Source organism: Dermacentor albipictus, chromosome 7 (genome assembly GCF_038994185.2).
Source record: "Dermacentor albipictus isolate Rhodes 1998 colony chromosome 7, USDA_Dalb.pri_finalv2, whole genome shotgun sequence".
Classification (NCBI taxonomy): Eukaryota; Metazoa; Arthropoda; class Arachnida; order Ixodida; family Ixodidae; genus Dermacentor; species Dermacentor albipictus.
Genome location: NC_091827.1, coordinates 36,265,699 through 36,291,600, shown reverse-complemented (window position 1 = coordinate 36,291,600; position 25,902 = coordinate 36,265,699). Strand labels below are relative to the sequence as shown.

General features: G+C 50.7%; 1 protein-coding gene across 5 annotated transcripts in view; it reads left to right on the top strand.

Annotated features, from left to right (window-relative positions):
* smg (sterile alpha motif domain containing protein 4 smaug) overlaps window positions 1–25,902 on the top strand; it is a 137,270-nt gene that overhangs the window by 54,236 nt on the left and 57,132 nt on the right. The window contains exon 1 of one of the 5 annotated variants that reach the window (XM_065436669.2): window positions 7,542–8,171. The exons of the other annotated variants lie outside the window; for them this stretch is intronic. Coding sequence (XP_065292741.1) covers window positions 8,111–8,171 — 61 coding nt within the window. The 5' untranslated portion in view covers window positions 7,542–8,110. Of the gene's footprint in view, window positions 1–7,541; window positions 8,172–25,902 lie in introns of those variants that run through there. 5 annotated transcript variants of the gene reach the window in all.

The following is a 25,902-nucleotide window of genomic DNA, read 5'->3' as shown; positions in this document are numbered from 1 at the left end:
CTCACTCCGCAGCACACACGTACTCTCCCTCTCTCTCTCTCGTCGTCGTCTTTTCTCTTTTTCTCTTCCCGGAGGAATGACTGCCGCGTTGATTTCTTCCCGCTTGGCTTCACTCTCTTCTCCCTTTTACCTCTTTTTGATTTTTTTTTTTGTGGCGTCGTGTCCGTCGTCAGCAGCAGCAGCAGCGGCGGCATTAACCGCCATGCAGCGGCCGAAGAACCGGGTGCCCCAGAAGTGCGCGTATACGACCGACAACGACTTGAGAAGAGTTTAAGGAAGGGGGAGGGGCAGCAGGGGGGGGGGGGTGATCGATTTGACGAACTGTAGGGCTTGCGCAGGCGCCATCGTACGCGTCAGCTTACAGTCCGTATCGAGAATTTTGTATAGTGCATCGAACTCGAAATTGATTGTTGCTGCTGAATGCTGTAATTATAGGACTGCAGTCTTCTTGTACGTGTTGCGCTTTGGCTGAACGCGCGCTGTTGGGCGCAGCAAGAAAAAAAAAAGAAATTGAGTACTGCTTTGAAGCGGGACGAGACACACATGCCAATCAATATATTTGCATTGTTTATGCGCACTACGTCTACGTGAATGCGACAGTACGGCGCGTCGGATTTGTTAGCGCATCGGGTTAATTGTGCGACAGCGTCTGCACGCGACTCGTCCGCCCTCGTCCGAAACAAGCTGGAAGCTGTATGCGGCTGTTTGCGAATTCTATCTATCTATCTATCTATCTATCTATCTATCTATCTATCTATCTATCTATCTATCTATCTATCTATCTATCTATCTATCTATCTATCTATCTATCTATCTATCTATCTATCTATCTGTCTGTCTGTCTGTCTGTCTGTCTGTCTGTCTGTCTGTCTGTCTGTCTGTCTGTCTGTCTGTCTATCTATCTATCTATCTATCTATCTATCTATCTATCTATCTATCTATCTATCTATCTATCTATCTATCTATCTATCTATCTATCTGTCTATCTGTCTGTCTGTCTGTCTGTCTCAGTGTGTGTGTGTGTGTGTGTGTGTGTGTGTGTGCGCGCGTTTGTGTGTGTGTGTGTGTGTGTGTGTGCGTGCGTGCGTGCGTGTGTGTGTGTGTGCGTGCGTGCGTGTGTGTGTGTGTGTGTGTGTGTGTGTGTGTGTGTGTGTGTGTGTGTGTGTGTGTGTGTCAGCCGTCTTCTTTCGCTGAATGCGACGCGCTAGCGTTTCGACGCGCCGCGCGAGTCAACTTCAACCCAACTCGACCCCTATCGAACCATACCTTCCCGTGTCGCGTCAATGCCTTTTGCCTTCCCAGTGCGTCATATCCCGCCGTTTGCACGGTATGCGACGCGCCGCTCGCATTCGACTTAAACGCCCCTTGCAACGAGAGCCGGCTGCGTCTTCCAGGGTGGAAGAAGGCATCGCCCAATGTGCGCTCCTGATACTGCCGTGAAACCGTTCAGACGACGTCGCGCGAAGAGCGATCAGAAGCGGACAACGGAGGAGAGCCGCGTTCTTCTGGTTCTCACTATTCTGGTGTCGCGACCCGTTAGAGCTTTCGCTGCATTTCATGCAGTTGGTGAGTTGGACGGGGAGGTAGGTGTGCTGGGCGCCGGCTCGCTCCGGCTGTCACTTTTTCTTTCTTTCAAAATTTTCAAATTTTTTATTTTTTTTTGTTTCAGAGCGCGCGGCCGCGTGCGCGTGTCGCTGGTTATTTCCCTGCTCTATAAATAGCCCACGGGCCCCTCTGCTGTCTGTTTTGCGGGAAAGAAAGAAAGCGCGCTCCCCGTTGCGATCGGGCGGCAACCTGTATTCGTTTCGCTTTTGTTCCTCCAGATGCGCGGCGGCTTCTCGGCTGACTTCCGCGATTTCGCTACGACGGAGTTCATTACATAGGTCCAAGAACACTGCGGAGTTCGCTATAGGGAACCTAAAGCACCGCGGAGGTTGCTATGGAGGTCCTAAAGCACTACGGAGTTCGCTAAAGAGGTGTTAAAACATTGCGGAGTTCGCTAAAGAGGTGCTAAAGCACTACGGAGTTCGCTATAGAGATGCTAAAACATTGCGGAGTTCGCTAAAGAGGTGCTAAAACGCTGCGGAGTTCGCTATAGAGGTGCTAAAACGCTGCGGAGTTCGCTATAGAGGTGCTAAAACGCTGCGGAGTTCGCTATAGAGATGCTAAAGCTCTGCTGCTGCATTGGTCGATTATTGACACCGCCTGCTTACATAGTATTACAATTACACATATTCATCGTAGTAAGGGCAGTGCAGCACAAACATGGACGATAAAATTTAGGAAGCGGGGCGGGCACTATACAGTACTTTAGTGGCCACAGAGACGCGCAACGACTACTACTACTACTACTACTACTACTACTACTACTACTACTACTACTACTACTACTACTACTACTGTCACCACATCGATGACTACTACTGTTACTACTACCACTACTACCACTACTATGCTACTACTACTGCCGTCACCACCACCTCGACTACTACTGCTACTAATACTACCGTCACCACGTCGACCACTACTACTGTTACTACTACTACCGTCACCACCATCTCGACTACTGTTACTATTACTGCAACTCGGGGACCGTCCGTGCTCCACAGGCCGGCGACCCTCATAGCTCGTCGGCGCCTTCCGCGTTGTTTTGCGCCCCCTTCCCCACCGCGCGCAAAACCAGCGTCTCTCTCTCTCTGGGTCCGCCATGTGTGTATGCTTGCGGTGGTAATGAACTGTCTTTTTCTGGCGTGTATGCGTAGTTCCTTTTTCCGACGGCCCGTGGTTCCTGCTCCTATACTGCCTCTCAAAGTCCTCCCCTCTTTCCCTCTGCCATCGCCGAGGCGGCTTCCCCGTTCTAGTAGCCTCCGATAGCGCTATCGCTTTCTCCGCGTTCGGCGACCGGGTTGTTCCTCCTCCTCCTCGTCGTCGTCGTCAGTGACCGAAACGCGCTCCCTTTCGGCCAAACATTCGAGGAAGAAGGACGCTTTGCGGCGAAGCGAGCGAGCGAGCGAGCGAGCCGGCTGCACTGGCTGGCCGGCCATTCGGTCAGTCGACGCCGGCCCCCTTGTCCGAGCGAGAGAAAAAAAAAAAAATCTGGGACGCTTTTGGGGCTTGTTTCTTGCTTGGGTCGGCGCCGCGAAGGCGCCGTTACTACTTTTGGGGTATAGCTCGTACTTAAGCCGCGCGCTGATGCAGAAGTCGAGAATCATTCATTGAACCTGGTCGAAACGAAACGTGATTTTCGTCTTCTCGACCGTGGTCAGTGACCCTGACTATTTCCTAGCACTGTACGCAGGATCCGTTGATTCTCCCGCACTTCCTATTCTGGAGGGGCCTCCCCCTCCCCCTCCACTCCTTTCGCTGTCTCGTTTCCAAAGAAGGTCTTTCGATTTCCATTTAAAGCATGCTTTGATAATTCCAACGAATGTCAACACCATTTGAACACGAGCGAATCTGCGCTCCACAGTGCTGGCTTCTTGCAGGGCGAGTTCGCGGGAGCTATCGCGCTCGTTAGGTAGAGATGACATACGTAGCGCAGGCCTCGCGTGTTAGGTTATTATAACAACTTAAGGGCGCAGTGAACACCGCGGGACGTAGAAAAGGAACAAACACCGCACGCGATGGGGTGTGTGTTGCTTCACTACGGTCCTGTGTGTTTATAGCGCCCTAAGTTTTTCTAATAATACATTATCAGCTAGCCCACCCATCCATCCTTTCGTCGTGTGTCAGGGTTCCGCATGCTCCGGTTTTGTACGAGCATGAACTGGCGTGACACTGTAGTCCACAAAATGCAGGACCAATCGAATGGACCCTCTGGAGCGAGATACCAAGGGGGTCGGAGTTGGTTAGGATTAATCGTATACGTTTTGCAACAGTGCAAAAGGAAGAAAAAAAAACACAACTTGTGGCGCTGACTCATAACTGATATTTTATTCAGGAATCTCACACCCATATATAGCATACGACCGAAGTCCCCCAAAAATGAAGCGTGAACCACTTGGTCTGCGCATATCTGGAGTTGTTGAACTTTTGTTGCTGTAGTATATGCACGTGGGAGCTTCCTGAATAAAATATCGGTTGCGAGTCAGCACCACATGTAGTCTCATTTGTCCCTCTTGTCCGTGTTGCTTTTGCGCTGTTACAAAACGTACAAGTAGATCTTGTCTTACAGAGCTGGCGCCTTACCAGTGCCGCCGAAGCGTAAGTGCGGAGACGACTCCGCACATGCATCGTAATTGAATGCCATGATCACGATGGTAAACACCGTGTCCATGGCGTTCACTCAACAAGAACCGCAGGCAACGTCCACTTTCCGGAATCGCTAGGATTCAAAACGGCTCGAAACATTAACTGCTCATCAGTCGAGATAATCTAGAGATGCAAAGAGTATCGGCTAAAAAATAAGGTGAGGAGGGAGAAGAGATTAATAGAGCCAAGGTCGTCGCATGCATAGATATTTGTACAATGTAGATGAAGAGAGGTGTAGATGAGAGATAATGTACAATGTAATCTACAATGTCGAGGAAGAGAGATAAGATCAAGCACAGATAGGCAAAAAACGATCGAGTGCGATAGACGCATACAATGCCTCGTTAGTTCAAGCAGTCTGTAGGTGGCTATTCGTCGCCGACGCGTTTCGAAAGGTATGCCAATAAAACTCGTCGTCATGCTTCTCGGCCACAAACAAGACAGCGTAATAGTAGACCACTGAGTACGTGAAACTGGGCACGTGACACTGGGTACGTGTGGACACTCTTGGCCAATCCCTTAGAATTATTAAGTGTCACTGGGTGTAAGACGCCTTAGTGAACAAGGGGCAAGGAATGAAGTCGGCAGCAGAAAATTGCAGCAGCCGGCTACGGATAAGTGAAGTCGGCGACAAAGCAGTCTTGGTCGGGACCAAAGCACTGCTGTAACGCAACAGAGGAGTTACGACTAGATGTTGTATATCTATACGTACGCTATTAGAAAGGAATACCTACCCCTGGACGTTACTAACTGAAATTTGCTGAAATTCGGCCGAGAGTTCAAAATATCATTCTTTTTAAAGCTGTAGTGCGGTAGCCAGCTGGGGCAATTCGGCACATCTGCATATTACTTACAGCGCGCACTAATAACAGGGACGAAAAAGAGACACGAAACACGAGCGCTGGCTCACTACTAAATGTTTATTGTATCTACACAGCCATATAAAAATTGCCTTCCTGGATTTTTCGCTCACGGCCAACGACGCCGACGCTGACGACACCGGCTTTTCTGCGACACGGGCTCCTTAACGCTGTCGCATTCAAATAGATCATGCGTACACCCGCGTACCATACATTCGCTCAACCAAAAGCGAAAAAAGAAAGGCGAGCACTAAAGCAAGACGTCCGATAATTTAAACCATTAAATGCTTCTAAAAAGGTGTCAGCGGTCGTGTTCCGTCTCTCTTCTTCGTCCTTGTTATTAGCGTGCGCTGTAAGCAATATTACTTCTTTTTTAAGTGCTGCCCATTGAGTTACGCCGGTGCATTGCGGTGAAGTTCGACAGATGGCCGAAAGGGCAACGTCCAAAAAATGCTCGGGCATGGGGATCTGGCCGAGTCCGTCTACCTGTGGTGAAACGACGCCAGAAGGGAACTTGGGTCCAGCGAGTTTGCTCAGACGAGTTCCTGAAGCAGCCGAAATTGGCATCGGCAGTGTCGCTGAAAAAAAAAAAAAAGCCCAAGTGTGAAGGTGTTTCCGGCTGGAAACGAATACGAGCTTCGCTTCCTTTCATCCTGTCTCGTTTCCGCATTGTGGAGTTAACGTCTTGGACAACAAACTAGCAGTATCCCGTACCCTAGTTTATCAGCCTTTCTGAGGGTGAGTATGAACTGTATTTGGCAAAGAGGTATCTTGCCAAATACGTGCCGCCGACGGGGCGTTGTTAAGTGGCCGTGAGTCCTTGGACCTAGGCGGTTTCCTCAGCTCGTGCCGTGATACTGTCACGGACAGCAAGGTCCGAGCTGAGCAACATGACCCTCCCACTGGTCAGGAGTAGTATCTTGTTTCGTGTCCTCCTTGGCGCACGTCCAGTGGATATGGGACCGATTCGCTGGTTCCTGGCATTTGAAAGCCTTTCCCGGAAAGTGTGTGCAACGCACGAAAGCTCGCCTCCCTTAAAGGGCGTAGTAGTGCGGCATCAACGTTCTCTCCGTCCGTCCGTCCGTCCGTCCGTCCGTCCGTCCGTCGGTCCGTCATGACTCTAGGTCATCGCTCTCTTCTTTTCCTTCTGTGCTCAAGTCCCTTCCTTCTTGGGAAACTGTTTTGGAGACACACCTTTCTGCTGTTTTCCGCGGTCCTCAGTCACCTTCTTTTCAGGGTAAAAAAAAAGAACAAGAAAGAAAGAAAGAAAGAAAGAAAGAAAGAAAGAAAGAAAGAAAGACTTGTCATTTCTCCCCCTTTATTTTTGCCGCTCCCCACTCTCTTCCCGGTCTCTCTATGTTGCGTGCGAGTTTTCCAGTGCTCGAGAAATGCCCTGGCAGAGTCCGGCCGGCGCCAGAACCTCCGGGTGGAGGGAGCGAGTGAGCACGAAAAGGGCTGATTTAGCCTAGAGGGGAGAGAGAGGGGGGGAGGGGGTGGTCTGTGTGTCTTCCTTGTCTCAACGCGGCCGTTTTCGCTCCAGTTTTGATCGCGCACGCCGAGCGTCTTTTCTTTCTTTCTCCTTCTTCGCTGCCGGGTCCTTCTTTCCTTTTTTCTTTTTTTTGCAGTAGAGGAACAACGAACATAGACACACACGCACGAGATACGCGCACCTGTGGGGTGCGCGCGCGCGCGCGCGCTTTCCCGTCCGCCGCTTGTCCCCCCTCTCTTCTTCTTCATCATGTGGGCGCTCGCCGTGGAGGCCGCCGTTTCCTGGACTGTTTTGGCGGCGGTCTGCTGCCGCACTTTTTCTCCTTCTTCATACTTTCTCCGCCACGGGGTCTCCCACCGTCGGGGCGCGCTATAGCGAAAAGAACAAATACAAAAACGGGGAAGCGGTAGACAACCAAGAAGAAGAGGATGATGATGATGTGACGTATAAGAAAAGACCGAAGAGAGCAGAGAGAGAGAGAGAGAGATGACTCTCCCGTGCAAGAATGCCGGTGAGCAGCGAGCGAGGAGGAAACGGGGATGCGGTAGTGGAGTGTCCACGCGGGGCTTTGGCGGCCGAGGAGGAGGAAGAGGACGAGGAACCGCGGTTGTTGTTCTCCACCACGACGACGACGCGAGCGCGAGCGGCTGGCGTTCAGCGCTGGCTGCTCGGCGGCGCAAATGTAGGCCAACCGATCGTGTGACGACGGAGTGGGGGGGGGGGGGGGGGGGGAGAGCCGGTAAGACGGCCAGAAAACGGGTGGCGGGCTAGTAGGTGGGGGAGGGAGAGGTAAGCGAGCGTTCGTTCGTTCGAGGGGGGGTGAGCAAGTTGGATACTCGAGGAAGGAGCGCGGTGTGGTCGGCTACTACTATACGTGCCGCGGCTGGCTCGCGCCTCGGTGTACTTTCTCCCCCACTTCTCTGGCGCGCGCGGCGCCGCTCGCTGGCTACTCTTCCCCCCTCCTTCCCGGTGTGGGCAACAACTTTCTTCCTCGGCGGGGCCGAGTCGACACGTTCTCGCGAGACGGCGGTCTCTCTACCTCTCGTCGTCGTAGTCGTCGTCGTGTAGAGTTCTTCGACGACCGCGGTGGCATTGTTTTCTCGTTTGGTGGTTGTGGATGCTGCGTGGCGAGGTCGCGCGGATGCTTTCTTTGCTTACCCGAACGGGCTGCATATAGGAGACCGTAGCCTTGCCTACCTGTGGCCCACATCGTCGTCGCCCTTTGGAGGGGGGCTCCTTGTGTGTGGACCCCGGAGGAGTGTGGTGTTTTTGTTCGTTCGAAGTTCTTGACGGAGGAGAGTAGAAAAGAAGAACGAGCGACGAGGACTGCGACCCGTCGGCCACGATGCCGCCGCGTTCCCGGGAGCCCGGTTGTGTCGTCGAACGCTGTTGCTCCCTGCCCCTGTCGCGTCTTATTAGCCTCGGTCGCCGCTGCTGCTGACCCCGCCGTGTTCATCGTCGTCGTGGTCATCGTCGTCAACGTCGTCGTGGGGCTTGTTGCGGCAGTGCGATGCAGCTGATCCAGGGTGCCTGGCCGCCCCAGCGTCTCGGCGATGTCCTCTTCGACAGAGGTGCGTTGGAAGCGGCGCCGTGGTGGTTGTTGGTGGTTTGTTCGGTGCGCGCGATCGGCCTCGGGAGGAGCTAGTACCTCCCGTCTCGTTTACCCTCATCCACGTGTAGCGGCTCCCTGAGCCGCCGCGCTCACAGAGGAGGCTACTCGACCAAGACGCGATAAGCTGTATGTATGTATTCGCATGCCTTTATCGCTTCTGTTTACTACGAGTCTCTAAACCGCTGTGATCGCATTCTGCGATTGCCGTGTTCGGCGAACTGGCCTTGTCGCCTGGTCTGGTGGAGCGGAGGATGAGAAAGAACCCGAGGGCCTCCGTGTTGAAATATCATCGATGATGTTTTATAGTTTCGGTAGGAAGTCGGCAGATTTGTGAAATGGTATAAGCACATAGGTAACGGAGTATTGTAGTGTTTGCGTAGGGTGATGTTTTATAGTTTCAGTAGGAAGTCGGCAGATTTGTGAAAGGGTGTAAGCACATAGGTAACGGGGTACTATAGTGTTTGCCTAGAGAAGGGCTTGCCAAGGCGCTTCGAAGGAAAATTGGGACCTCGCAGGAGCTTTTGAGGATAGGATTTCCCTGGGTTAGAACATTTCAATCGGCCCTTGTAACACACGTTGCTCGATTATCGGCCGTCCAGGACGGGTTTTGGTATGAGAGGCATTGCACGTCGTGTGTTGTACCTTCCGACACATTTCTCTCGGTGTCCGTAGATTTCTTGACACGCGTTTCCTTATTGTAACGTTACGAAATGGGATGTTTGGGGGCTTATTCACCTTCCGGGGCGCTTTAAAGGAGCCCCAGGTTGAACGTGGAACAGTGGTTCCAGGTTTAGCGCGTTCATATGTCCCGCTGCTCGAAAATTCTTGCATTGCGACCAATCATCGCTGTATTGGCGCTCTATGACCGTAGTACCGTTTGAGCCATTAAATTCCATAAATTCCATTTTTATTTCTTTCTTTTTTTTTGCTTTGCGGACACCTTATACAAGTGCTACAATTCTCTTTCGCATCGTCAGTGCAACAACCCGTCACAAGGTGCTTTCCAGCGCGCGTTGAAGGTGCAAAATGTCAGCAGGCGCCATGTTTAACGCAAATGCGCTCCAGCTGATATAATAATAATAATTAAAAAAGCCCTCGCTGTTATCTGAAAAGTTCAGCTTCTCGTGACTGTAGGGCGCAGGTTTTGTATGCACAGTGCACCAGATTCGTTGACAAAAAATTGACAAAAAATTACCAGATCTCATCGTATACATCCAAAACTGGACTTTCGACAGCGGAGAGACAGATATCACCTAACTGTAAGATAGCATGTTACGAAGCTTCCTTTGAAGCAATTAAATTTTAAAGCTTTAAATTTCATCGTATACATCTAAAACCGGACTTTCGGCAGCGGAGAGAGAGAGATATCACCTAACTGTAAAATAGCATGTTACGAAGCTTCTTTTGAAGTAATTAAATTTTAAAGCTTTACATTTCATCGTATACATCTAAAGCTGGACTTTCGGCAGCGGAGAGAGAGAGAGAGATATCACCTAACTGTAAAAAAAATAAATAAATAAGTTATGGGGTTTTGCGTGCCAAAACCACTTTCTGATTATGAGGCACGCCGTAGTGGGGGACTCCGGAAATTTGGACCACCTGGGGTTCTTTAACGTGCACCTAAATCTGAGACACGGGTGTTTTTGCATTTCGCCCCCATCGAAATGCGGCCGCCGTGGCCGGGATTAGCATGAATGAATGCATGAACACCTTAGCATGAATGAATGAATAGAATTTATTGATAGGAAAGACAGGGAGGTCGACCTGAGCTAGTGCGCTCTAGTCTGCTACTCTGCACTGGGGAAGAGGGAAGGGGAGTGAAAGTATTGGGATGGATGATGATGATAAGAGAAGTGGTGAGTGCTTATCACCTAACTCCATCACCTAACTGAGGTGATGTAAGCATCAGCTAACTGTAAGATAGCATGTTACGAAGCCTCTTTTTAAAGCGGCGTGAAATTGATATACGCGGCTCTAGAGGTCGCCACTGTGTTTTGACCGGTTCCGATGACTCTGTGGCTACGGCGCTGTGCTGCTGGGCGCGATGTCGCGGGTTCGTTACGCAGCCGCGGCGATCGCAATGCCGTTGCAGACGCAATGAAAAAAAAAGGAAAGGAAGAAAGAACAATCAGCGCGTCCATGTGTTTCGCATTGGATGCACGCTCTTATAAGAACCCGGGGTGGTCAAAATTATTTTCGAGCCGTCTATATATACGTACTACGGCGTTCATCGCATAACCGACTGCGCAGCTGGAGAACGTTAACCTCGAACGACAGAAAGCTGAGCTAGTTGGTAAGGATTCATTATACAAACAAGCGCAGCTGCTTATATACCGCCGCGACGGCGCGAGTTGGAGCCCCGTTTCTCCTCAGTCGTGACGTCATGGTGTCACGTGGTCAGCCTTGAAGGCGACGCCGCGAGCGACGGCGCGAGTTGGAGCCCCGTTTCTCCTCTGTCGTGACGTCACGGTGTCACGTGGTATTGAAGGCGACACCGCCGCGCCTGAAGAGCTGGGTTGAGCTCTAGTAATATGCTTCGCATAAAATAGAAGTGAGGCGTGCAGACAGGACACAAGAGTAGAGAAGTGAACACCGGCGTTCGTGTTGTCTACTTCTCTACGCGGCGTTCGTGTTGTCCACTTCTCTACGCGGCGTTCGTGTTGTCCACTTCTCTACTCTTGTGTCCTGTCTGCACGCCTCACTTCTATTTTTGCGTTGAACCTCGCACGTTGATTTCATTTGTTTCAAGCGTGTCACGACGTCTTCATTTCCCGTACTCGTGGAAGCCGGGTCACGTGTTCCGATGCTGCAAATTAAGGCGTTAGTCGCCCAGCGGGAGCCCCCCCCCCCCCTCTCTCTCTCTCTCTCTCTCTCTCTCACGCTTCGCACGCTTCTTTATAGCGAGGGCTTTCGAGCTCAATCTTGCGCACTCGAAAGTGCACGCATCCGTGTAGGCGCCTTTTAAGTAACTGGTTCGGTCAGATAGTAAAAGGGCCGAGCTGCCACGTAGTCGACCGCTTCTCGTTTTAAGGTTACGCAAAGCGTGCGTTTTTGCCCGCTGTCTCGTACGTGGCGACATTCAGAGAAAACTAGGGCAAAAAAAAAACAAAAAAAAACTTGGGTTTCTCGCAGACTTGGCGACCTGCCACAAAGTGTTTCGCGCGAGATCGGCTCAGCTTGCCCCATCATCAATCGTCTCCGCCCTCGTTCGTCGGACGCGGGTTTTCGGGCGTCTGGCAGCGTCCAGGTTTCGCGACCACGTGTACGCATATCTCCGAGATAATAGACAGTTTTAGTTACACGTACGTAGAGGCTTCACGTACGCAAACGTGAAAAGCCTACGTACCTTACGTGCACGCCATCTGAAACGCTTTTAGCTACACGTACGCGACGCACGCCAAAAGGGACCCCGTATAGCTCCAATCGGGACATGTGAACATGGCAGTAGCCAATTCAGTCCTGTCGCCGTGTTTCGATGCGAGCCGTCTGCGCATGCGCGGCCCGCTATCGCTTGTTCGTGATCTCGCGGAACTCCCGCGCGAAGCTGTCTACGTGCGCAAGAAACGCGCGCAAAGAATTGAATCTCACGTACGTCCGTGAGACGCGCGCGCGCCCGATACGTTCTACGCATGCGCACTGCTCACACGTAGAAGCTCTACGTACGCAACGCCTCTACGTACGTGTAACTAAAGCTGTCTAATATGTAGTCTGCGTTCGTTCAGGAAGCGGCGCCCGTGGATGCGAGTTCCGCAAGACAGAGGAGGCGCGTGGTGCACTTGCGCCGGGAAATGGAGATCGTGGACGGAGTCGTTAAGCGCAACTACTCGATCGAAGCTGTACTGCGAAAGTGTCGACTTAGGAACCGATATTTCAAAATCCAGACGTAGTGTGATTGGTAGACAGTGTAGTTTGGAGAGGGGAGAGGGGCAGGAGGAGGAGGGCAGGCAATGGACTTTGATAAATAAGGGGTATTCCGTTAAAAGCGGAGACGCTCTTAGTCATAGTAATGCGCGGGTGTGCGCATAAACTGTGTGGGATGTTGTAACATGTAGAGCACTGTATAAGGTTTTTGTGTGAGAGTAGCTTCTTGTATCATCAGTACAGTGAAAGCTCGTTAATTCGAACTTCAATAATTCGAATTTATGGATAATTCGAACTGTACGATTTGGTCCGGCCAAGCTCCATAGAAGTCTATGTATAAAAAAGTCCGTTAATTCGAACGCGAGAAGGTTCCCTCACGGATAATTCGAACTACGCTCGCCTGGCACACGGCCAGAGAAACGCGCCTACTGCCTACACACAAGGCTGTATTGCCTCCGAAACGGAGAGAACGGCGAGAGAAGGCAAAATCGGACAAAAATCTAACCGACGCGGGGTCAGCCAGAAGGCAGCGGCGGCTGCCGCCTCTCCGTTCTACGTAATCTCGGAGACTTCTTGCCCGTTGCGAATCTCGGAGGCTTTGCAAATCTTGTACAGCTGCTAATGTTGTGCGGAGATGACACGGCAAGCTCCAAAACACAGCGAATCAAGTACGTCGCAGCTGCGCTTGCAATCAAGAAATAACGAATCAGGGCCTTCGCCACCTTCACATGTTCAGCGTCTTTGTCTCGGCAGTCTTCATCGGTTGTGCACCTCTGTTTTCAGCTTAGGAGGTATCGCGCGTCGCGATTCATTGTGATGGTGTTAAGCCTCGGCTAACGTTCGTTTCTGTGGACATCGGTGGTGTGGCACAGTCGGACCCAGAGCTTCGACTTGAAGATGGCGTGTGCCCGCGGCACATGCCATCACTTTCTGACACGCCAAATTTCTGACATGCCCTACTGCTTCCAAATCGCAGTGTACTGTTGCCCTCCTTCACTTTCGTTAGTTCGAACATTCGTTAATTCGAACTGAAGCGGCTTCCCCTTGCGGTTCGAATTAACGAGCTTTTACTGTATAGCGTTGTCGATAGTGTTATCGGATGTTACGTTTTCCCGGATATTACGTTATTTTTACCATGGTCTCCTGAAAAAAACGTATCAATTGCGTTGTACTGTATACAAAATGTTATATATATATATATATATATATATATATATATATATATATATATATATATATATACGAGGCCCGACTACGAGGCCCGGATCGTGATTTTGGCAGTCCAAAATTTTGGGTCTTCTCGGTCTGGCAAGCCCAGAATGTTGGCGCTGCGCTTACGCCAGACCGCTAGCAGCTTCGGGCAATAGAGAGCTTTAGTTTAGGGGACGCAAGCGGCTTGCGTACGCAAGAACTAGGGGCCACGGTACTGCGCATGCGCAGACGAGACGCTGACGTAGGGGTCTGCGCATGCGCATAACCGTCGCCCCTAGTTCTTGCGTACGCAAGCCGCTTGCGTCCCCTAAACTAAAACTCTCTAATAAATAGCATCTCGAACGCTCACTGCCGCGTTATTCGCCTCCCCCATAGCCTATGCATAGCATACACGACTTGCGTGTTCTTAAACGGAACACAAGTGTGTGTCACCGTATCCGCCAACCAGTTGGTCCGAAAAGTACGCGCCCACTAACGCGGGAAAGTTAACTGGATAAGTGGATAGGTTAGTCGAGCAAAAAGGCTTGCAGGCTACTGCACCTTGATTATATAATGGATGAAAGGGGTGAGGGGTGAGGAGATGATAGAGGAACATACACATACACACACGCACCCGCACACACACACACGAACGCGCGCGCGACGTGACGTGAAAATAACGCTGACGGGAGGCGCGCCGTTTATTTAGCGTCGCGTTTCCTACCGCTGGCTAGCACAACTTCCTGTGGCAAAGAAGAGGGGAAAACTATACGGAGGTGTCGCGCGCGTACGAGTGAGAAGCAAACATCCTATTTGCAACAGCAAAATGCGTCGGAAGAAGGTGGGAAGCGGAGGAACGTTCTGCGATACGAGGAATAAGAGATGGAGAAGGGAAGAAGGAAAGGCAGGGATGTTAAACAGACTGAGTGGATCCAGTTTGCTACCCTACCCGCGGGGAGGGGAACGGGGAGTGAACGAGAGAGGCAGAGAGAGAGAAAGGAAACGAGTCTATAGAATACGAGGAATAAATGGTTGTAGAAGCCGTCGTAGCTTCCTACAAAAAAATTCACCGGAGGAAACTCTTGACGCTCCGACCACCCGGAGGCCACGATACGGAAGCACTTCAGCCGCGAGCAAAAAAATTAAACGGTCCCGCGCATACTTCGCAGCTCGCCGCGGTTCGCTCCAGGAACGCGTCGCGTCGGGTGTGTATGTCGACTGCGACACCTCGCTGCAGCAACTGGTTCTCTTAAAGAAAAGAAAGGCACTGCGGGATTCACTCTCTTTTGTCCTGTTCTCCTTATAATTATTTCGTCCGGGCGACTGTTGCGCTTTCATTTAGGTCGGCTCGTAATCCCGTTAATAACTCGCCTCGGTCGCTGCTCGCGCACCGTCTCGTTCACCTCTTTGTCTCCTCGTCAGGTTTCTCACAAGTTGTGTAGTACGTATTATATATATGCGGGACGATCTCGTTTTGGCATTCACTACTGCTGCTACTGGCTACCGCATTCGCCTGGCACGTGTGAATGGCTGGTGGTGTGTTTGTGTGTGTGTGTGGGGGGGGGGGGGGGGGGGGATGAGGGTCGCCCGTGCCACTCAGCTTCCAAGCAGTTTTGTACACGCCGACGCGTTCTCGCGCTATGTAGCGTGAGAGGGCTGTTAGCGGCGCTGAGAAAAAAGGGTGCGCGCGCGCGCGAGACTGCAGTTTTCGTAAGGGCCGAAAGAAACTTCGCGCACGCTGTGGTGCGCGCTCGGCCCTCCTCCTCCTCGCACGGTGAGAAGTGTGGCGCCAGGCCGGCGTGCGGTTCTCGCGAGACCCCCGTATGCACACTTCGCGCGGGTAATTGGGTGTTCGTCGCAGTTAGTATCCCTTTGTGGCCAGTGTACGCGCTATATATATATATATATATATATATATATATATATATATATATATATATATATATATATATATATATATATATATATATATATCGCAACATGAACCAGTTTTGTTTTAATTAGCTGTTCTTGGCACTCTTCATTTATACGAACGTCCACACTTCTGTCTGGAGCGCTGCGCTACGCGGAGAGAGAGAGAGAGAGAGAGAGAGGGAGAGAGAGAGAGGAATAATGACACAGCAGCTGGCTGGGTTCAAGGCACCGGCCTGGATACTGCGCGGACCGCGCGGCTTTTTGTGGCTCTCGCTTTTCTCAAGCCACTAGCTCTATCTTTTCAAACCTGTCAGTTGTTTTCAGTGGATTTTGTCTATGCGGCTCCATCGACCACGAGGTGTCGGCACACGTCCTGTGGACATCTTGTAAGAGAACGTAAAAACTCCGTTTCGTCCGTAGCAGGCAACGCTGCACGAGAGAGAGAGAGAGAGAGAGAGAGAGATAGATAGATAGATAGATAGATAGATAGATAGATAGATAGATAGATAGATAGATAGATAGATAGATAGATAGATAGATAGACGGGCCTCGCTGCTGGCATTTGCTAGCAGCGAGCAAAGTGTAGTAGTAGGCCACATACGAAAGAAATATGTATATGGGTAAGGGCGTCATGTACTTCGACGCGACGTTGTATCGTTCCTGTACGTCGCAAGATGCGTGACGTTATTGTGACGTTGAGAACGTCACAATAATCTTCTATCACGGTTGAATCGTGGGAGAGGAGTAATCCGTTTTGTTTTCTCTGCAACCACTGCACCGAAGTTGATGAGATTTGTTGCATTCAAAAGAAAGAAAGAAAGCAAAAAAGATAAAATGTGGCTAGTGAATCAGTGATGTGTACGGCGCACTAACTCGGCAAAGAAAAGCGAATTCAAAATTCTGTAAACTGCAGCTAATAAATAAATAAATAGCTTATAACGAATGCATGCTTATAACGAATATTGAATATAAGTAAGGTATTTCGTGTCGCATGCCACGTCTTGTAACGAGCTTCGACTTATTGCCCTCCCCCCATTCGCTCTTTCGTTCATTTATTTTTGTTTAATATTTTCCTATGCACCAGCTTCCGCGGAATCTTTACAAGTGTTGACGTTGGCAGGTTGGCAGGTATGCGTATTCCTCCTTTAACAATTTTTTCATTTACATTTCTGTAACGTACATGCGTTCAAGCGTGCCGAATGTACTGAATGCGCGACCTAGTCTTGCCCGTCAGCGGTACGCCGGCCCCAGCCACCGTGGCTGATGCGATTGGCTCGCACGAGAAGCTCTCTAGCCAGACGCCACGAAACCTGCACATTCGTATTATCGTCACAGTCGTTGTTCGCACAGTTCAGATGCACCCCCCCCCCCCATCGATCTCCGATGCGAAGCACGGCGTGAATCTCAGATCGCGTGGTCACCGTCGCGGAGCATGGACGTCGAACGACGCGACGGCGCAGGAAAGTTCCGTATAGCACCGGGGAGAGAGAGAGAGAGAGAGAGAGAGAGAGAGAGAGATTCGGGCGGGGTCGCTCGCGCTTATCACTGGTGCACTTTGCGTAACGCGCTGCGCGCATTGCAAGTCGTGCCGGATCCTGTTGTGTGTCTCCCTCGCTTGCCTGTAGGGGAGTTTCTTTTTTTAATGCGTTTGCATTAGGAGTGTCAAAGTCGAAAAAAAAAGTCGTTTGTATGTGAAGTGCTGAAAGCCTGTGATATATATATATATATATATATATATATATATATATATATATATATATATATTATTGTAATGAAGAAGAATGTGCACGTAGGCAGCAGGATTGCCAACATCATTGCGTGCCGCAGATGCTCGAGCTTAGAGTCTGTGCTCAGTGAAGCGCTGTACCAGTCATTGGTCCGTCGTGTAATAAACCTCCTCTCTCTCTCTCTCTCTATATATATATATATATATATATATATATATATATATATATATATATATCTGTGGTCCTTCTCCGTATAGCGCCGTCATTTACACTTCGCTCCCCGAAGAAGCAAGACGTCTGTCGAGTCAGCCCCTGAACAACAGCTTGTTGTTCAGGGGCTGACTGTGCTCATCGCTTGAGATGATTATCTCAGGCGTAAAATGCTTTTTTTTTACACTTAAGTTTGCCTTTCGGCTCCAAAAATATCTCTACGCATAATTGAAGGCAATAGCTGTTGGATCGCATACCTTGGTGTCCAGCACATTAACAGCGATAGCTGTACGAAAAAAAGAAAGAAATTGCGATAGCTCTACCGTGTACCGTTAGGTACAAACGCATTGACAGCGCGGTTCGGTGTAAGATACATTTACTACCCGGGGTGAGACGTACCGTAGCGCGTAATTGACGCCAATAGCTATTGGAGCGCATACCTTGGTGTCCACCACATCGATAGCGATAGCTGAAAAAATATTGCGATAGCTCTACCGTATTTCATCGGGTACAAACGCATTGACAGCGCGGTTCGGTGTAAGATACATGTACTACCCGGGGTGAGACGTACCGTAGCGCGTAATTGACGCCAATAGCTATTGGAGCGCATACCTTGGTGTCCACCACGTCGATAGCGATAGCTGTGCGAAAAAAAAATTGCGATAGCTCTACCGTACACCCATCGGGTACAACGGCATTGACAGCGCGGTTCGGTGTTAGAACACGTACTACCCAGGGTGAGACGTACTATAGAAGTACTGTAGAAAGACGTGACGCCAACAGCTATTGGAGCGCATACCTTGGTGTCCACCACATCGATAGCGATAGCTGAAAAAAAATTGCGATAGCTCTACCGTATTTCATCGGGTACAAAGGCATTGACAGCGCGGTTCGGTGTTAGAACACGTACTACCCAGGGCGAGACGCACTATAGAAGTACTGTATAAAGACGTGGCAAGCAAGGTCAGTGTCTACCGAGCCGCATACTACCGACGAATGTGTCGCGATACAGCGAAGTGAGCTACAACGGTCCAGCGTCGACTTGCGTGGACCGGTCGCGGGGCGTCGCAGACATCGCGTGACGAATCGTCCGTTACACGCGAGGCGCATGGCGATGAGCGAGTGTATGGCGTGTCTACGGGTGTGTTCCAGTTCTGGCCGGCGTCGGAGAGTCTGCGTAGACAGCTACGGAGACAGCCGAGTCTGCTTCGAGCCCAAGTAATGCGGAACGCGTCTCGAACCGTCTGGAAAGACGCGTGGAGGACGCCCCTGCGACTTGGCGCCGTCTGGCGGTGACGAGAAGTTGAATGAAAGAAAGAAAGAAAGAAAGAAAGAAAGAAAGAAAGAAAGAAAGAAAGAAAGAAAGAAAGAAAGAAAGAAAGCGAGCACTATATCTGTATTTGAACCCTTTGTCGTCTGCGAACTTATAGAAAAAAGAAAGAGAGAGAAAAAAATACGCGACGTGATTTGCATTAAGCATGGAAAAGCGTGGGTAGGCTTTTTGTGCGCAGGCGGCCTTCTCATCGAGAAGCGAACGCTCAGCTGCCATCTTGTCCGGACAGGAAAAGTATCCTGCATCGTTTTTTTTCGTTTTACTGAGATGCTGCTTCGCGAAGCTGTCTTCTTTGACGTATTCTGACGTCTTCGTCAGAATTGGAAAGAAACTTCAAAATGGCGGCTGTCCGCCATCGCCGTCTATGCCTTTTCGCCAACGCCGAGTATTGGAATGTTGCAGGAAGGCACTCTGGCTGGCTGGCCCGTCGCCTTGCGTCTGAATGACCACTGGTCGCCTACCCACAGACGTAGAATTTCGTACTAAAATTGCTAGGGCACACTCCGGAGCTGTTAAGCTTGTACTGTGAGAACGAGGGGTTAGCAGTCTTCGTGCTTGTGCCGTCAGATGTTCTTGGGGTGCTGTTACGTTAGCTGCCTCTATCCGTATAAATTTTCCGACCAATCACTTTTTTTTTTCTGAACGCACGAGGCCGATAAGACTGCGCGCGTACATAATCGCCGGTAGTGTTTCCCACTTATAAAGCAATATTTCGTTCATTATGATTCGTTTTTGTGAAGTCACAAAGTCGTTTGGGAAGTTGGAGTAATGAAGCTTGTGGGCGAATCCTTGTACTACCGACCGATTCCTCGTGCTGGCGGAACCGCCGTGCTTGGAGCTCCCTTAGACGCTAGCGCCAGGTTTCCCCCTAGTGACCTTGCGGGAAACTCAATGCTTCGTCACCATCACCACCACCACCACGTACCACCGCCGCCGCCGCCGTTATTATGTCCACTGCAGGACGAAGGCCTCTCCATGCGATCTCCAATTACCCCTGTCCTGCGCCAACCGATTTCAACTAGCATCCACGAATTTCCCAATTTCATCGCCCCACTGAGTCTTCTGCCGTCCTCTACTGCGCTTCCCTTCTCTTGGTACCAATTCTGTAACCCTAATGGTCCGACCGTTATCTAACCTGCGCATTACATGACCTGCCCAGCACCATTGTTTTTCCCTTACTGTCAATTAGAATATCGGCTATCCCTGTTTGCTCTCTGGTCCGCGCCGCTGTATTCCTGCCTCTTAGCGTTCTGCCTAGTATTCTTCGTTCCATCGCTCTTTGCGTGGTCTTTGCTCAATGCCTATCGGTGAACTGTGTTTCATTCCTTGGTCGTTGTGGAGTTGTTCCTTCTGTGAGCGCGTAAAAAAAACCTGGGGCGCCACCCCGTCACAGTGGTCCAGGTGCTATGACGATTTTCTGTTGCTGAGCGCGATGTCGCGGGTTCGGTTCCAAGCCGCGGTGGCCGCAGTCTGTTGTTGGAGAGTTGCAAAAAGGCGCTCGTATGTCGAACTTAGGGTGCGCGATGGACTCCGGGTGATTCAAATCTGTAGCCCTCAGATACGGCGTTTCTTGTATGCCTCTGTGTTGTGCTTCGGGGCATTAAGCTCAATAAGTCTTGTCACTCAATCGAAATGGTGTAAGCTGCATGGCATTACATGAACTGGGGATAGAAGCCTGCACCTACACGAATTATAATGGTGGTTCTCGGCTTGTTTGTTGACACATTGTTGTCGCAGCGCAAGCGATAACGTTTGCTGGCGTAAATCGCACAACCTGCGTCGGTGCCCCATTGCCTTTTCAGCGGCGACACACCCTGCTAAATCTACGTTCGTTTGTAAGCCGAACGGTTGGGAGCACTGCAATCACGGCGAGCAAACGGGCATGTCACGTGGTATCCTTTTTTTTTTGGTATTCCGCGGGCATCTGCTTTAATCGGGAAAATAAAACGAATACTGCTTAATCGGGCGTTTCGCAAACCGCTCTACAGCTTTCTAATTGGAAACTTTTGCGTAACTTCATTGCTTCAGAAGTTGGTTAATTAATCTTGACTAATAATGTAATTAAAGAGAATACAAAAAATAGTCTGACTTACTACACACACATACACGCGCGCACACACGCACACGTTAGGAACACGACAGAATTTCTCCAACTTCACACGCACACCAAGTCAATAGAAACGCAACAGCGTTTCAGTAACTACACATGTAGGGAACGTAGTCGGGAGTGGTTCCTTACTCTCGCATAGGCAGTCGTATCTGAGTCGCGCCCCGTTGAACCTTGATTCGAACTGCATTCCTCGGGGGGCGACCGCGGGTTTTATTTTTGGCCCTATTAGTGGGCGGTGCACGCTTGAGCGCGCACTATAACAAGAAACCTCGCTTTTGTGACTTGGTATACAGCGCACGCTGTATTGTGTGAGGTGCCCTAGCGGAGCCACACCAGAGTGTGTTAAAAGCAGTGAGCGCGCGCAGTCCAGCCCTTTCTTGCGCGACACGCCTTTAGCATGTATACCACTACACGAGTCTGCTTTGTAATGATGATGGCGTACGCGTGCGTTTCGCGGTGGTCGTAGCTTACCCCTACACCAGTGGTTATAGAAATTCTGTTGTGTTTCCATTGATTGACTCCTTTTTTTCGACCGATTTTCTGGTGAGATACGATTGAATATAAGGCTTTCGCATGAGTGGCCAGTGGAAGATGCTTTTATTTTTTCTCTTTTAATCTTCGGCGTACGGTACTTAGGTAACGTGCAAGCTCTGTGGTTGACCATAAAGCTGGATCCAAGGACAGTGAACGCGTTGTGCCAGAACGGCGTACTCTGACGTCTTGTTCGCGCCGTTCTTTTTTTTTTCGCTTTAAACGTTGCCGCTGACTCTATGCGACCCGAGGCGTGAGGTCATTAGAGAACCGCCCCTATTGACTTCGTTGACTTTCACATCCATCTACGCCGTTTTTTCAAACCTCCCCCTTGTCTCGATTTCGCAACATATAGCGACTGTTAATCACCCGGATCGGCTCGAGGCGGCTCAAGCGGCGGTATAAGCCGGATTCTCGTTACGTGCGTATTAGCCGCGTGACGACGAGATAAGAAGCGCCCCGTCGAATCTGATAACGAGCCTGCCCACGAACGCAGCCTCGGGCGAGCGTGTTGGTGATTCGTTGACGCGATTGACCATCCCTCGTAAGAATTGTCGTTGACTTTTGATTGATTTTCTATTGCGTTTCGCAGTCTTCAATAAAATTTCAACGGAAAGTCACGGAATGTTTCTTTTCGTGACACGCACGCGTGGCATGCTACGTATCAAGGTGGCGAACGCCACTCTCAGTTTGTAGTATCCCAGTTTTGTAGCATCCCAGTTTGTACGTATCCCACCAACACGCCCAAACTTCTTGCCTGCTAGAATGAAACGTCTAGTACATGTAAAGCGGCTTGTTTATCTCGATACCTTCAATGTCCTGAGACGTCACAGGAAGTAGTAGTAAAAGCAGTACATTCATTTAGAAGGCTAGTGCATACAGTTCCTCTCAATGGCAGGTTTAAATGCGCAAGAATTGGTAATGGGGCCGATGTAGGTGAGCAAGTGGTGCGGATTTGCGTGACAAAATGGGACGTCGACTATCTTGCGGCTATCAGTACGAGAGAGCACGTAACTTGGCTGATTAAGGCGTCGACATTTTTAGGTGTAGATTGTCATAATGTTGTGGTTACTAGGATGAACGGGACATTTTTTTTTTCTGCGCGATTACGACGGGTGAAAAAGTGTATAAAGTTAACTTTCATCGTGTATCGTATTTTAGCCCACACTGTAGAAGCAGGAATAATTTCGCAGAATAGAACGCGCACTACGGTTGCGCTCTGACTTGATTAATATGGTTCTGAAACGAAGAAGGTAAAACGAAAAAAAAAAAACGTCGCGGAATTCGCTATGCGGCGGTGGCGCGTGCTTTCCCGTTCCCTCCTCGGAGGTTACTTACGTAACGCGAAGCTTCGTAGCTATACGAACCTTTTACGTATAATGGTGCCCACTTACTCGAGGATCGCGGTGGTTGGTGAGAAGTTAACCTTTATAAACCTGGCGGTTATGGCGCTTATGCACGGCGCGAGGGCTCACGTGATGCTGTTACGCCAATAGCGACGCGGCGTCGGCCTCGGCCAGAGTGCACGAGGAGGATGCGGCGTTCTTCAAAGCGTGGCGCTATTTTATGAAGTTTAAGGGGCTTTAGAAGAACGTAGACAGCAGCGACACCCCTCATCAGTAGTGGTCACTGCGCTTCATGACCATCAACGGCAATTCTTGGGAAGCGTATGGTCTTCATCAGTCGATGAGCGGCGCTGCTTTCAACTCGGTAGAGTGGAGGAACAGCGCTCAAAGTCGGCGCTTGTTCGAGAATACGGCGGGCTTGGCTGTTTTAGAACGCAAAGTAGTCTTATCACCATCGGTAAGATAGAGAGAGAAAAATTCACTGAGCCCGAGCAGAGGCCGTCAAAATGTGTGACGTCGTGGCAAGGCTCGTTCGGGAACATAGAGATGGCGTCACCTCTCGTATTTTGTGTTTCTCGCATCCTTTTTCTGCCTAATCGCGGAGCTTCTTCTCACGGTAAGAGTGACGTTTTCTTTAGCCTAGTAGAACGGTGACTTACTAATACAGTTCAGATAACTTTCTTGTTAGTATCTTTTAACTTTGCCCGAGTCGCGTTTAGTCGGAGCGTTTTGTTATTAGTGCGAGAACTTCTGAGTGTGGCACCTCCACCCGTCTCTCTCTCTCTCTCTCTCTTTCGCAATAGCGAAGCACCCACTCTCAAACCACGTGATGCACTCAGCCTCATCAGGCGGTTTAAGAGCGCGTGCTTGGCCGTTGCGAAAGCGTAATGCCGAAGCGGAGCTAAACTTAACCTTCCTCTCCAGCGCGCTGTTAAGCGCAAGTCGCTACTTATGCCCGACGCCTTATCTAACCTAATCATCTACACCCATAACTGCAGCGAAACCCTTTGCGAACGGCACTGCCTGATACTGTACGGTTACCGCGACGTCGCACGCATCGCGGTTTCCCGTTAACGCGTTCTCCTCTCGTCTCACCGTTTTTCTTTTTGTTTTTTTCTTTGTCCGCGTACTGTTTCAAGAGGGGCCTCGACGATGCCTCCTTTCGCTTCCGTTAATCCTTTCGCGTCGAACGTTCCCGCTAACTTGTTCGGCGACGCGGAAACGGCGGCTCGGCTGCTGCGTTACCGTACGACCTTAATCTCCGGGTCTCCGCAGTGGCGGCACGTCGTGTCTTGGTTTGGGGGGGTTTGATTGACGACGTAGCGGCACGCGCCTTGGCAGCGGTGAGCCATGCGGTCCTCAAGATAGTTCCGGTCCCGGCCGTGTTCAATCCATCTTTCATGCAAATTGGGGAAAGAAGGCGTCGTATAGTTAGACCAACGTAGGAGACGTCCTTCGTGCGATTTCGAATAAAAAAAAAGGAAAACTGGGGCAGAATTAAGCTACCGCTAATTTTCGGACTATGCGATAACGATCTTACGTAAGTTCGAGAACTATTAGTATATCTCTATATACGGGCATGGTTATCTCTATATACGGGCATGGTAAGCCTTGGTTAATCGTGATTGCAAGTCCAGGTTAGCTATCTTGCGGCGTTTAGCCAGGCGTTCGGCGCGCTGTTTGTCTGTTTCCTGGGCGATTCGTTTCCTCTTCATCTCGTTCCGATGTCGATTCCAGGCCTCCTCCTGCTTATCAGAGTTGTCGCCGTCCATACTGCCGCCTCAAGTGTGGTTGCGGCGCACGCGAGCTCTCCTTTTCAATCCTCCGACATGTTATCAGGCATGCGACGCAGATGGCGAAGCGCGCGGAGGCGAGCGCAACGACGAGGAACGTGGTGTGACGTCATACCAAACGGCGGCGGAAAGGCGCGGCGCTGCGCAGCGGCGGAGCACCTGTGGCTCGGTGCTACTAGTGGCGCATGCGCAGTAGTGACTAGAGAGCGAGCGAGAGAGAGAAATGTCCGCGGCGAGGCGCGCGCTGTGACGTCATGTGCCTCCTCGGAGCACCGCTACGGCGAAATCGCAAGTTCGCGGCCAGTAAAGCTTTTTCTTTAGAAATAGTTGTGCGCTGCAGTGAGTGCCATTAGTGATTCGAACGATGACCAACGACGCGCGCATGTTCTTTTGCTATATAGTTCGACGCATCCAGCCAAGCTCTGCTGTGCGTGGCCGCACACGTTGCGTGCCTGACGATGAACGGCGAATGTGTTGACACGAAATTTTGCAACGCTAGAGGCTCGTGTGTTACGGCGCTGCTGCTAGTCCTTGAAGTCTCAGATATGATTGCTCGTAGAACGACGTGGTATCCAGTAGTACAGACCACAGCGTTTTTTTAGAGCGAACAACTTTATTTGACTCTTTCGGTCGTCGGTTGGTCGGTCGGTTGGTCGGTCGGTGTGGGACTCGGCAAGGAAAGCGTACGTTCGTTCGTTCACTTAAATTGACGATTATCGTTGATAGTTTCTGCATAGCTTTCACTTTTTTTTTCCCTTTGCTGTTGTACCATCGATTATAGCAATTGTACTTTCATCACCGGTCGCCGCGGCGCGAGCAGGGACTGCCACGCGACGGGTTTGATGACGCGGCAGCGGACGACAGAGCCGCGACGAGCGAACCCATGACTGGCGGCAAGCGTGCGAGAGCAACGTGCCGAAGCGCCGTATGTCACCCGTTCGTTCCGCCAGTGTTCCCGCAGTCTCCCGGAGAAAGATAACTGCCAGCTGCGCGCGCCCTCGCTCATTCTGGTCTATATAGACCCGCACTGGACGAAGTTCCGGGATCGCGCCTGTGCGTCCTGGTGGAGGTACGGAGCAGGGCCCGCGCTAACCTTGCCTGCCTGTCTTCCGAAGAGACCGGCCGGCCTTTGGTGTGCCGGTCTCAGGCTGGCCTTTGGTGTGCCGATGTCTCTTCCTCCTCCTCCTCGGACAACCACCATCGTCCTTCTCTTTCCAATGGCGCGCCTCCGAAGAACGGGGCTTTGGCGAGAAGACAAGGTCCGCCGAGGCCAGCAAGCAGTGGTGCACCGATCTGCGACGCGGTGGGAGGAAGGAAGGAAGGAAGGAAAAAAAGGAAGATAGAGATTACGGACGGAAGAGAAAACGAAAGAAAGGAGGCGGGAAACCGGACGTGCCGGCTCGGTCGCAGACGGGCTTTTCTTTCTTCGTTTTCTCTTTTGTTTTTTCTCGCTCTCTTTGCATGCTCCGTTACTTTTTTTTCTTTCTTTCTGGTTCGATCGAGGACGCGACACACTGTCTTCTTTCTGTCTTCTCCTGAGGCCCCCATGCACTCTAGAGTTTTTTTTTCTTTTAGAGAAAATTGCTAGCGAGAACTTCGGCGCTGGTGTCGTATAGACGGGAGCTGCAAATGTATACACGGCTTCGTGCTGCTTTGCAAACTGATCATTTTCAA